This window comes from Tachypleus tridentatus, chromosome 4, assembly GCF_004210375.1.
Source record: "Tachypleus tridentatus isolate NWPU-2018 chromosome 4, ASM421037v1, whole genome shotgun sequence".
Classification (NCBI taxonomy): Eukaryota; Metazoa; Arthropoda; class Merostomata; order Xiphosura; family Limulidae; genus Tachypleus; species Tachypleus tridentatus.
Genome location: NC_134828.1, coordinates 58563543 through 58578313, shown reverse-complemented (window position 1 = coordinate 58578313; position 14771 = coordinate 58563543). Strand labels below are relative to the sequence as shown.

General features: G+C 30.4%; 1 protein-coding gene across 4 annotated transcripts in view; it reads right to left on the bottom strand.

The window, feature by feature from the left end:
- LOC143249202 (transcription factor 12-like) overlaps positions 1–14771 on the bottom strand; it is a 126223-nt gene that overhangs the window by 11154 nt on the left and 100298 nt on the right. For 2 of the 4 annotated variants that reach the window (XM_076498670.1, XM_076498673.1), the window contains 8 exons: positions 11055–11212; positions 10557–10772; positions 9175–9253; positions 8033–8112; positions 6947–7015; positions 5919–6137; positions 2080–2164; positions 1682–1877 (listed from right to left, as the gene is read on the bottom strand). In XM_076498670.1, the coding sequence (XP_076354785.1) occupies positions 1682–1877; positions 2080–2164; positions 5919–6137; positions 6947–7015; positions 8033–8112; positions 9175–9253; positions 10557–10772; positions 11055–11212 (1102 nt within the window). The remainder of the gene's footprint in view (positions 1–1681; positions 1878–2079; positions 2165–5918; positions 6138–6946; positions 7016–8032; positions 8113–9174; positions 9254–10556; positions 10773–11054; positions 11213–14771) is intronic. The other 2 variants (XM_076498671.1, XM_076498674.1) reach the window with 1 other exon arrangement.

Genomic DNA, 14771 nt, shown 5'->3' with positions numbered 1-14771 from the left:
AAAAGGTTTAATCAATCAAAAGTTACTGAATAAGTCATTTATATTCATGACTGTTATAAATAATTTGATATTTCTTAGTCTGTGAAAGATAATTTGGATTATGTTATTACAGGTTTAATATTACTGGATAACATTAAGAATTATTAAGCATCATTGGATTTTCACAAATTTTATATCTAAAAGATCTAATATATTGGAAAAGTCAAAATACAGATTCGTAGCTTGAGGAAAGAATGTCAACACGGTTTGTCAAACCTTAAACTTCTTTGTTTACTTTTTTTTTTTTTAATTGCATATTCACTTTAAGCTACCTATCTTGTTTCTGTTGGTTTTTTTAAATCCTTATTCCCCATTTTTAATAACCTTGTTTCAGATAAAGGTTTAAATATGTTCTGAACATGAGCAGCTTTAAAACTAATGCTTCAAACTGATTATTTGTCACCCAGAGAATATAACTGCCAAGTATTAAAAACATAGTTGAAAATACATTAAACTAAACTTCACTTTACCATCTAGTAAAACACTTCATTTTGATTTGTTTATTTGTGTTTAAGAACTTTTGCATAAAACTACATAAAGCACTATCTAGGAATAGTTGTTCTTAATTTCACATTGATATACTAGTGGTAAGCCAGCCAGTAAAAAGTACCCACTGATAACTTTTAGGCTATTCTTGTCCAGCTGAATGTTGAATGATAGTCACTCTTACACTTCATCCTCGACTCCAAAGTGTAAATATTGTTTTCACAACAATTGGCCACAAACTTTAAATCCTCAGGTACGTGATGTAGAGTAACTAATACACCATGCCTAGCCAACTGATTCTGAATGTGTAAATTTACTGCTTTTTCAGTAATGAACAAAAGTATAATGTTTAATTTTATGCAAGCTTCATTTTGTTTAAAATTCTCAAAGTGATGTTCAAACACAATTAAATCAATGTCAGCAATTTTTATACTCAATATGGTTTTCATAATAACTGTTGGTTTTAAAACTTTAACCCCATACCGCTTTGTGTTTTCTGGTGGAATTATTTTCAAGCTTTTCTAATAATTATCACCATATAAAATTATGTTTTTCCCTTCAGCAACAGGGATATCCACATGAGACACTAAGTGAACAGCCTAAAATTTCTCCCTGTCAAATATTTGGAAGTAACCATCCAATGGGTAAATTAGGGACTTTCAACCAGACAATGGCAGCATTGGCTTGGGTTTAAAGAGTTAATTTATTTAAAGTACCAATTGCAGTTTCAATAAAAGTAAGCATGAATTACAAACTCAGTTTTACTTAATTACTTTTAACAGCTTTAAGATTATAGTTAGAAGAACCACTGTGTCTAAGATAAACCTAGATACTCTGTTTAATTCAGTAACTAACATTTTCTTAATTTACAGAAATAAGACTTCTTAATCCTAAATTGGGATTCCTTATTCTCTATTCCTAATCTTTTAAATACAGGTGTACATAATATATAACATGGCATTTTGTAAGGTGACTTGGAGTTGTGTAGATTTTAAGTTCCAAAAATTGCAAAACAAACATGCAATTACCTCATGAAACAATCATGCCAATCCTGTAAGAAAGGTTATGTAGTGTTCTGATACAGTATTATATAGAAATTCTATAATCTTATACTTTTAATTCATCATAACAGTGTTTTTCACTTGTAATACACCACCTTGAATGAGAGCGTTTTGCTCCTTTCATATGGGTGGAAGATGTCACTGTTGTGGTTATTATACTTGTGTCTGTGCCTGCCATTCCTTTTGATTTTGCTTGACCCTGGGATGTGACACTCAAATTACAACGAGAAGTTTTGTCTCTGTCCTTGGGCTTCTTAACCTTGGCACACGAATTGATATCTGGTGGAAGAGCTGGAAAAAGAAAGGTATACATTACTTTCTAATTCATTGTGAAATCAAAACCAGTATTGAAACAAGAAATAGTTAACTGGCACTGTTATTAAAGAAAATGTTAAACAGCTTGAAGAAACATGTACATAACCAAATATAACTAAAACAACTTCAAATGCAATAGCAAGAATAACTTATATAGGATAGCTTCAGTAATACTTGCCATTTTGTAAAGGAGATTGGGTGGTATCGTTTGATAAGGATGTCCTGCTTCCGAGAGTTGAATTCGTAAGGGACTGAGGACTGGACTGGAATTAAAAACAAACACTGACTTAATTATTCTCTAACTACAAATTTACTGATTTCTTAGAAAATTGTTTAAAACGATTTAAAATATTTTGCAAAACTTCTATGTAATTTATGTAAAAATAGAGCAAAAAGTGTGAAAAATGAGATTTAGTTTAAAATACTTTTAAATTTAAAAAGTAACCATTAATATACAAGTAAGAACTACTAGTTCACCTTATTTTGTTTTTATCACTTAGGTTGCTAATGAGCAAGCTATAATAGGGCATTATTTGAAAGGCAGTACGATTTTAAATTTGAAAGGAACCCATAATACTTCAGGCACAAATTCAGATATCTACTTTATTTATTGGAATATAATTTTACTGGTACACATCAAACACAAATCAAATATGTTTACACATTATGCTTTCAATGATCTTACAGATGTACACATTGAAATTATGTATTATGATAGTAAATGTCTATTTTTAAAAAATCTGAAAAATGCACTACATGATAAGATGAGAGTGGCATCCATGATGCAATGTAGTACATTATAATACGGTGAGGGGTTCTTGAATGAGTAATGTGTCATTGTACTTAATGATAATTTAACATTTTTCTCTATTGCTCAATGTAGTTCATAACTACACACATTGAAGTGGACAATCAAAATGAAAGTGTAAAGTCAAAAGTGAGTAATTGATCATGATGAAACCATGCAAACACAAAACATATAGCTACATCATCTTACCTAGTATTTTCATTGTACTGATTTTTGAAATAAATGGTCAATAAATCTGACATTTATTTATATTCAACCTCAATGAGCAATCTAAGCATAACTGCAAAAAAAGTAACAACATATGTTCATGGGCTCTTAATTCAAACAAGTTTTTAAAGAAATGTAATATCCAATAAAAATATACAAAAGAAGCAAACAAAGCTAATTTTTCCTCAAGCCAATTCAACACATGCATAACTCATTAACCCTTTTGCTACAGGTCAAAAGTCATGTCATCACATTTATTGACTTGCATTCAAAATTTTATTGAACTACTATTTTATGAATTTATGTCAATAAGTTTGGAATCAAATTGTAGATTATAATTCAAACTTTAATATTATATACTAGTTAATTTCTTGATTTAAAAGTAAATATTAAGAGAACACATCTAAATATACATTTTAGTGAGTAATGTGGTATGTTGAATGTAGCACTGTTTAAAACTGGATGTTTGTGATATAAAAATACTAAGTCTGTAGTGCTGTACAACTTAGGGAATTAAATTATCAATATTATCAAGCTAGAATACAAAATAAGAACCTCACATCTTTTTATTTTGCTGAGATTTGCCTCAGGTACTGAATCAAACATGGTGACCCCATTCACCTCTTTCCATTTTTTAAAACAGTCTCTTACATACACTTACTTCAATATACGACACACGAATAACCAATCAACAGCTTAGAATGTCCATACAGTGGTTTTCTCAGCCATTTTAATCTGTAAAAAGGCTATCACATTCTTTCTATCCAAGATTTCAAGGAGGTGGGTTGTGTCTATAGTCTGCTCAAAGTTTCATATTTTTTTAAAAATATAAATACTTCTTTCTTACTAAGCTATAGTGGAATTCTGTGGTATCAGTGCAGTTATTTATGATTTTTATAGGTTATTCAACTGCACATATAGAACCTAATAATTTGGTTTGATATCCTTCACATGTAAAACTTTAAAAGGCTTAGCTACCTATGTCCAGCAACAACTGAGTGCAAAGGTAGTAGCAGGAAAAGATAACTGTTTGTATTACTTCTTGATTTTTGTTCTATATTTTAGAAAAATAAGAAGTTTAATAATTTATTTATAAATAGTAATAATCTATGTACATAATAATTGAAATGTGACTGTATATTACAAAATACTAGTCCACTAAAACACAGAAAAGACAGTATACTAAAGGTCAGTTTCATATTACTGGATACACAAGTACACGTGCACCACATAAATGCAAGTTATGTAATATTAGATAGGCATGACTGGAAGGTGAATATAATACAAAAATGATAAATATATGTAAATATATAGCATTATGAGCCTTAAATTACTTAGACTAAACATTTGTATTTTTGTGTTATAATATGTAGTTATTCTACCATAAAAAAGCATAATTTTTTATTTCTTTTATGATAGTTACAAGGTTGATCAAATTACATACGTCACATAGTTACAATGTAGAAAATAACATAAAATATAAAATCTTACTGAAAACTAACAAATGCATTTAGGAGGTTTTACAGATCACGCAAACAATATTTGAGATTTTTTGGACAAAGAATAGTTTTTGTTTTAATCATAACATAAAACCACTTTCACTCAGACTAATAACGAAAAAGACTATTTGCACAACAAATCTTTAGTAAAAATATTTAATTAGAAAATCAGATTTTCTGTATACAAAATATTTGTAATCTTTACTAAAAGTCTACCAAATTTTGTGAAGATACAAATGCTGTACCAAAAGTAATAGTGCAAATACTTAGTGTGCAAATGTGCAGACAAACTAATGTATATTATACTGGGCTTGCAGTGAAAGGGTTAAATGGCCATAATGACAACTTTTCCTTGAACAAAATTGTTTACAGTTAAGTATAAAAATTACACAATGGACTATTCTCCGCTGTGCTCATCACATGTAATAAAACCTTGCTTTTAGCATTATAAGGAAAAAAAATTTAAGACATTCATTGATATAGCCATTTATTTATTATCTTCAATGAAGCAAAATATAGCACGATAAATTGTTGACAGTGAGAAGGTCACTTCAAATATTTTTCACACAGCTAAATGATTTTGTGTTTTGCAACAGATATTTACAGAAGTAGAAATAACTTACAGCAACAAACAAATTTTAAAATAAGTCATTCATCACTCTTTTATTTGTTGGTTGCTTGTAGTTAAGCAAAAAGCTACACAATAAGCAAACAGTGTCAGTTCACAGATATACTGCTGTGCCACTGGAGAGCCTTTTTTTTTACTTAACAAGAGGTAATCCCCAAAGCCAGTGCACTTAAAATTATTTTAGGCAGGAGTAAATTAATCTAATGAAACCTTTTTCTTCCCTTTCATTAGCTATACTTTTGTGTACCAGCAATACCAAGCATACATATACCCCATTCATTTTCATTACTTATCAGGATCTCTACCAGCCTATCCTCAAACTGAAATTCTTATAGGCAGGATTAGAGTAAATTAATCTGTGAGAGCTCAGGCATGGTCAAATACACCATTCAAAAAATGGTTTAACTCTTGAGTCCAAAATTGCAATTGTGACTGAGCTATGAGCTAAAGGTTTGTACATGAAAAAAGAAAAGATACCTCAGAACAATTCAATAAGCCTCTATACCATGGCTAAAAATTCTACATTTAAATAAAATTTTCTTTCTGTTACATCTGCTGTGTTCAAAGATATTTGGTGACTAATGATCTTTAAATATCCATTACTTATAGGCTAGGGAAAAATTATCAGAGTAATTACATTTTTTGCTCATTGCCCTAAACTCAGAGGAATTAATACATCCCTATGTCCATATTCGTTAAGGGAGCAGTACCTGTCCAAACTTTCTGGAGTTTGCACAATAGATTTTTCTGTCTATACTTTAAAACCTCTCAGCCAGATTATCATCAAGCTTTACAAAACACTTTGGACAACAGTGCTACCATATCTATATTCTTAGCAGTGATCTATTATTATTCAATAAACTTTCAGCACTCACTCCATGGGGCTCAAGATGTGCAAGCCCCGAGACAGTCCCAGAATATGCATGTGTTACTGGCACCATTAGTCCATTGGAATGTCCACTAGCTCCTGGAAGGTTTAAAACTGAGTTATTCAGTGGACCAGCAGGTGATAACCCATGAAAACCAAAACCTTCAGCATGGTTCCTTAAAATGTTGACAGCATCATCTAGTCGCTCCTCCATAACTCCTCTTGTCTATTTAAAACCAAACCATAATTAGGGCTTTTAATTATGATAATAACCTTTAAACTGAATACATTTAAAAAATATTAAACTAATATACTTAAAATTGCAAACAAGGTACTTTCTGCTGGTTCAAAAAAATTAAACATTCTCGTGAAGACGAATGAATCCTATTATGCTGAAAATAATTATTTAGATAATAGTAAAATTTTTGGATCTTAGAAAAAGAGAAAAATCACTTTATAGTAATAAAAACTGCTATTTCATTTCAGACTACACATTATTATGTTGTGAGAATGTTACACATGTACATTTCTTATATATATACACACACACACATATATCCATGCAACAGTAACCATGTACATGTGGATTATATATCTACCTTCAGAGAAGTCAAGATGCACATTTTCATTATCTACAGAGCACTGATCATGCAAACTTAAATCATAATACCATGGTAATTAATTATTCATGCAAGGTAAATATTTTTCAGTATAGTTATCCCCTTGGGTATAAATGAGCATATTTTAGTTATATTTAGCAACTACTGTAAAATACCACATTTTCACTATACTTACTAATGCAGTATTAAACATGCATATTTCCATCCATTTAAAATAAATATCAAGTCTACTAAGAAGACTAATTAGTTAAAAAGCTGGAAATTTGTTTAAATTAATTTGTTGATTGAAATACTATAAAAAGATTATGCCACCACGGGTGAATATTTTATTATGTAGGATCACGATTCAACTAGCTAAGCAGCAGATTAAATTTAGCATTAAAGGAATAGGAAGCTTCTAGAAGTTGGTTATTACCTCAACCTGATCTCTACTGTACAACAGGACTTGAATGGCATCCTCAAGCGTTTCTTCTTCTCTACTATGCTACAGATTACAGATAATTGAATATCAAAACAAAAGAGGCATGCATCCACAAGCAAGTGTAAGAACAACCATGCAATTTCTACTTTTTATTACAAAACATTAATCTTTTATAGACAACGTAGATAATGTATAACCAGCAAACAGGAGGCAAAACTGAATTTCACAGACTTATTCCTGTAAATCCATTGAAAATCTTAGTGAATCATGAATGTCAAGATCAAATAAAATGCATAAAAGTGTGTGTGCAGCAAAAAAGATTTAAAAAAAGTTTTTCTTTCGACAAAAACTTTAAAACAGAAGGTAAAGATATTTTTAGTTAATGAAAATCCAAGTTGCTAAGGTTCCACAATAACTATAGAAATAAAAAGTACAAAGCAGGTGTAGTATATTCTGCAAAATGAATACAACTTGATTGATTTTTTTTTTTAAGCACAAATCTACACAGTGAACTATCTGTGTTCTTCCTACTGCAGACATTGAAACTAGCATTATAATTTCTCTGAGTCAATGAGGAGTGATACAGTTCATATGAGCCAGTTAAACCCATTCCTAATAACTACATGTGCAATCTACAACAATTTTCAAGAATTACCTCAAAGCATAAATTTATGTTTAATAAATAAAATCACTATATTTCCCCGATATTTTATTACACCAATAAATTTTGTCCTGTATAAAAGTTTAATGTACAATTTCTTCTCACTACCACTGTATATTTTCAACCTTATACATCTTACACAAACCTCAAAGAAACAATTGAAGATAATGTATACTACATGAGAAATGTGTTTACCAAACTGTGTTAAGTACCTAACAATGAAGGGTTGCTTAGTCAGTATATTGACCACTCAACATGTTTCCTATAAAGTGCTTTTAATAATTTATTTTCATTTTCAGATTAACTGAATCTATATACCATTTATGCTAGTAGCAACAACAAAAACAGGTATGTCACTTCTAGAAGTAAGTTCTTTACACTCATAAAAACAACAACAAAAAGCAATAACTGCTACATACCAACTGATTCATGGTACTGTCAGGGTAAGATGAAGGAGGAAGGTTCTGGTTGGTATTTCCACGGGACCATTGAGGTACACCTAGGAAAAGCTGAGTTATTTTTTTTAATGTACCCAGTATTCTTCTATTCTAACAAGTAACAAAGACATAATCTTGTAGGTTTAATTACATAATAACAATTCATAAGAATGCAGGTATATATAACAAAAATATTCATATTCAACAATAATAAACAAAGTATCAAAACTAATTTGGTTAGAGATTAACTGAGTACTGCTTATCATGCAAGAAATTTCACAAGTAAAGAACCAAACACTTTTGCTCACAACACAATGTGGGCAAATGTAGAAAAGAGTAACAGTAAAGACTCAAATTTCCATAATTTCTGTGACAACTTAAATTTTAATAAGAACAAAAAATACTTCACTGTAAACTCCATAAAGGTTTAAAACATACTATGTAAAATAATATTCATTAAGTTTGAAAAGAATCAACAATTATTTCATGTCTAAGGGGAAGTTCTATTCAAGTTGACAAAGAATTCACAAACACCATATATATCTGAGAGAGTTTTCACTCAGATTTGGTGAAATTATTAACATATGCTGGATAAGATATAAGATTGTTACTTAAACTTAGAAGTTAACACATGTTTAGTGTATCAGTCATATTTTTATCTAAGTTAGATGAATTATTAATATTAATTTTTGAAGAGTGCAATCTATTTACACAACTCAAAACTACAAATCAACCTAGTAATGAGCATAGCTAAGTAAGTATGCTATTCTTACTTATAAAGATCAGTATATGCTGTTTCCTCATTCAGGTATCCTCTTTACTGTTAGTAATATTTTCAACTGTGAACTCAATAATATCCCATGAAGTTCAGATTTAAGTTATTCCTAAATTCATATACAAGGATAACAAACTGTAAAATAATTTCTATGATAAAATATTATAAAAAATAATAAAAATAGATATATGAAACATTCAAACCAATAATAAACCAGCTGAAGAAAGAATAAAGTATGTCTGACTTACAGATCATATAAACTCTAGTTTTTAGCTTTCCATACCATCAAAGTTGTGATAAGTTTGAGGGAATCTCACCTAACTTAATAAGGAGAGCTGTACAAACATACCTGAGAGTGGTGGTGGTGAATTAACAGGTGTACATGGGGTAGATGAGAAGCTACTACTAGTACGTTCTGCTGAGTAGATCTGAATGATAAATTCAATGATTCATGAAATTTATACTTTAATTTCACAATATATATAAAACAATGTAACAAAGTATGATAAATTAAGTTAGCTTGGAATAGTGTAATTTTGTCTTGTTCCATATCAAAGATGCCATTTTTATTTATTAAAATGAACCAAGTTACCTAATCAAATCACTATAAATAACATTTGTTTTTTCATTGAAGTTAAAGCCAATAAATTTATCAAACAATTTTAAGCTATTAAACATTCTCTGTGTCATTTAATGTAATAGTTATCTTTGAGTCACACATGAGAAAGTCCTTCAAAAGAAATCAATTACAATCAAAGCAAAATTGTGCACTGGTATTCATATTACCTGAAACCAATTCTGATAAACATATTGATTTTTGGTGTTCTGACTTCTTTAATCAACTTTTAAAAAAATGATAATTCAATAACTTCTCAATGTTGTAATAACTGTTATCCTTAACTCAGATTTAACATCCTATGTTTTATGTTATTGATGAGCATGAGGAAGATCCAAGGGCTGCAAATAAGACTTACATCATAACTTGAGACTTAGAAAAAATCCATATAAATGTACATTTCACACTCATATATAAATAAGCTGGACTGTGCAAATAAACCTGGAAATATTTTATAATACACAGTTTTATGAGTTAGGATACACCACAACTTATAAAAGTTCATACATAAGTCTTAAACTAATAACAAATGACAAAGAAATCTTGTAATATTAAGAAAAAGATAATAACCAGTTTTCTGTCCATATCTCACTGCTTTGTTGCTATTCTGTTCCCAAGCATGAAAAACTAAATGTCATTACTGTGTTACACAACTTACTTTCTTGCTATATTACAAGTCTTACTTTTGTACTATGACAATTACATCAAATTCTTGATGATGAGAAACACACTTGAAATAAAAATGCATCTCAGAACGGCTGGTATGAGTATTAACACTTTTACTAATAAAGCAGAGAAAAACGTTTCAACCTTCTGAGTTAACAAACTCTCTCTTTGTTAACCTAAAGATGGATGACCCAGGAAGGTCAAAACATTGTTCTCTGCTTTATTAGTAAAAGTGTTGATTCCAATACCAGCCATTCTAAGATGCAATTAAATCAAACCACAAGTTGTAAGAAATTGAATTTCCTAGAAAGAAAATGGTTAGAATTTTGCACAAACCCCTTATGACTTATCTAGATGTGTGTCACTATTTCTCAGAGTAAAAGCAGTATTTAGATTAATTATTTGAGTTCTTTTCCTGGTACATGTGAGAATGTAAAAAGTAAACTTACTGAAGCCAGAGCTTTTCCAAGTGCATCTTCTGTTTGGTTTGATAACTGTTCTCCTCTAGCTGCTAATGGATCTGATGAAGAAGTGTTATTCTGGCTATAAGTTGTTAAACGTGTTTCTATTGGGGTGTGATTGGTTGTATCTCGAAAACTGGACATGGGCGGAAGACTTTGTGAAACTACTGACGGATCACCATCAGATAAAAGATTAGGATATCCCTAAATACAGTTAAATATTTAAATATTAGGCAAAAATTTTATTCTCAAATAGTTGTCATCTAATGAAATCCTAACAATCAAAAAACAGAGATCAGATTTTAAAAAAAATATTAAAGTTTATGGATGAATTAGCAACTATTACATTAAAAAGCTTTCTGTTTTGTAACATTTCATTCTTTCCAATAAAATAGAGAAAAAATAAAGTGTTTCTGCTTGTGTGAATTGAGACAAAAGTATTTTGAAACAAATGCTAAGTGCAGTAAAACACACACACTCTCTCACCATACTGTCTGATGGAAGATGGATACCATTAAAGGCAGACGAAGATGGAGAAGAGAGATGAGAGTTGCCATTTGTCGTCACTGAAGGTGTATAAGAGTATGAAGATGATGGTAAGTTGGGAACGGATGACCATGGGTCAACAACGTTGTGAGACTCATCTAAAATGACAAACAAAAACATTATACTGAAGTCTAGTTTAAACTCTTTATATGAAAATCAGTGAAAATTACACAACTTTTTTTACAATTAATACTATTTATTACAAACAAGTCCAAATATAATATAAGATAAAATAAACCCAATAACTTTTAGATCATTCATGCTACTAATATTAATTATTTGTTATTAAATTAAGTATACATGTAATAAATCAAATTTGACATGGGTTAATAGCATTAACCATATTTAAAACAAAAACATCATAATTTCATTTTATTAACTTAACAAACAATTTTAACTTTTTATACTTAATAACAGATTCACTTTAAGTACATTAAATTTAGTTTTACTATTTTTAAATACTCCTTTTTTAACTACTGGAATTTTTCATTTTAATCTCTGTATACTATTAGGATAAATATCATTTTTAAGTAGTAACTGTTACTCTTGGTAAGTAATGTAGTTGAATAGGTGTTTTACTGAATGCTCGTACATTGCAGTAAATTGCTATAAGCGTATATTGTAAAACAAATCATCTTACTTGCACAAATTTTTTTTTGTTGTTTTTTTTAATTTCGCACAAAGCTACTCAAGGGCTATCTGTGCTAGCCGTCCCTAATTTAGCAGTGTAAGACTAGAGGGAAGGCAGCTAGTCATCACCACCCACCGCCAACTCTTGGGCTACTCTTTTATCAATGAATAGTGGGATTGACCGTCACTTTATAATGCCCCCACGGCTGAAAGGGCGAGCATGTTTGGCACGACGGGGATGCGAACCCGCGACCTTCGGATTACGAGTCGCACGCCTTAACACACTTGGCCATGCCGGGCCCTTGCACAAAGTAAATACAATAGCTAACCCACTGACTGCATTGTTCATTTCCTTATCATGGAAATAACTTTCTACCTCCTTTACTATATTTCAACTCACTCTCTAACTTGTCTATCAATGCTTCATGGATCATCATATTTATAATCCAGCTTCAAACATGTTAGAACATATTATGTCACATCCTTAAAGCCTTCTAGATATTTTAGGCCTATCTTATTACACCTTCTGACCTTAATGTCATTATTAAGACCTGCACCTCCTCCTAGCTAACATTTGAATTACAACATTAAAAGTCTAGCTAGCAACAATATTTTATACACATCTCACACATAACCTTTTTAATAAAGTATATACCAATTACAAGCTGTTTTCATTTCATAATCAGACAATATTATGATTTCCATATTATTATTTTGTAATGAAAAAATTGGCTTTAACTGTAGTTTGATAAATTCTTTCTTATTTATATCAGAATTACATACTGAAATACTGACTGCATAAATGTAAAGTAAAAAATTCTTAACATCTCAACACCTTGCAAATTTTTTTAAGCAATTAATTTTAATGGCTATAAATCTTAGGATTTTGACAAAACTTTAATAAGCTGTTTCCAGCTCAAATTTTTAACAGCTTGTATGCCTAAATATTTCATAACATCCACTTTTTCAATTTGAAAACAGTTAGAGTTACTATTATTTATACATCCATTACTATGAATATACAATTTACTCATTTTAATTTTATCAAAATTATATATGTAGAATTGGTTTTTATATAGCTTATTTAAAAAAAACAACTTCCCACTGTATGCAATTGATTTTTTATTTTTCTTTGTCAGCAGAACTACAGGTAAATGCTATATACTAAATAATAGTAAATTCCTAATTTAAATTTACCTCACATAAATCATTTATCTGTAAATTATAAAAAATGGTCCATTTACAGAACCCTGTGGGACACCATATCTTATTATATTCACATCACCAAAGTTATTTTTTACTTTTACAGTTTGTCTTCTATTATACAAACAAAACATTTTGTAAACGTAAACTGATATCGGGAGAGAATGCAAATAAGAATATAGCAAAGATACAGCTATATACTGATCATCCCTAAGACTTTCAATATCAAAATTTAACATTACAGCATAAAAGGCATAAAAAGAAAATAGCAAGAAAGTCTGTAATAATAAAGATATGTTTTGACTCACTTGATTTTCCTTGTATGTAAGTCCTAAGCTCTTAGTTACACTACATTGATGCCTTCTTTGATATCACTATGGTATTACAGTAAAATACAACAATCAGGAATACGTAACTACCAACTGGAGTAATATTAAAGTCAAGTACACATCTTACAGTGTAACATGAAATTCTGATATTGAAGGTTATATATGGATGATCTACATATAGCTAAATTATCATTATGTATACTGTTGTTTGCTTGTTTGTTTTGAATTTTGTGCAAAGCTACTCAAGGGCTATCTGAGCTAACCATCCCTAATTTAGCAGTGTAATACTAGAGGGGAAGCAGCTAGTCATCACCACCCACTGCCAACTGTTGGGCTACGCTTTTACCAATGAATAGTGGGATTCACCGTAACATTATAAAGCCCTCACAGCTAAAATGGCGAGCATGTTTGGTACAATGGGGATTCAAACCAGCGACCCTCAGAATTACAAGTCAAATGCCTTAACCCACCTGGCCATACTGGGCCAAAAAGAATGTCATCATCACTCGGTATTCCAAGATGGTCACCCTCCCAAGTACTAACTGGGCTTGGTGCTGCTTAGCTTCGAGGATCAGATGAGACCTGGTGCTTTCAATGTGGTATGAACAATGACTTGTCGTTTGCATTCTTTTTGGCACTGCAATACCTGCATTATTTTAAATTTACAAAATGTTTTTTATTGCTTTTTTTCTGATGTTTTTTTTCCTGGCTGAAAGTTGATGTTCTCTGTGAATGTATATCATGAGGTTTAATATTATGTATATTGGTTTTTTCATTCCTCTACTTCATACATAATATAGGGATTGGCTCCCTAAAGACATCAGCAGTATAGTGTACATAGCACTGTTATAGTAACATAATGTTTGCCTATTATCAGCTGATGATTCCTGTTTTATCCCATATTTACCTTTTTTAAAGAAACACCAGATTTCTATAAAAACTGAACTTAAAAGGGTAATGACAACATTGTTCATACTAGAATTACTTTTCTTTTAATTACTACTTACTATTGTGACTAAGTTATGACACCATACACTGCCAAGAAACTCATAGAGTGGATTTAGATTTAAAGTGATGTCAGTGATATTGTAGTTAAAGGTGAACAATCTGGTGGGTTGGTTGGGTACCTTAGCAATAATTTCTTGTCTGGTTTTTGGGATAGTTGGGTAGAGAAATAAATAAATGTGACTGGCAATCATCTTTCAAGGTAAAACTGCTAATGACATTTTTTTTTATTAGTATGCATATCTGTATTTTGCTTATTGAGTATCTTGGCCATCTCTACATATAGAACCCACAGGGTTTATGGTAAATAAAACTTAAACCAAGTTAATGCAGTACTTCATATAATTTCCATTTTATCCAATAACATTTGATATGTGATACCATATTAAATGCCTTCTCTGGATCTAGAAATACAATCATTTTTCATCATTTAAGAATTCTTAAATATTTTGTGTGAAACTTAAAACTCCCTCTTCAATACTTAATCCTC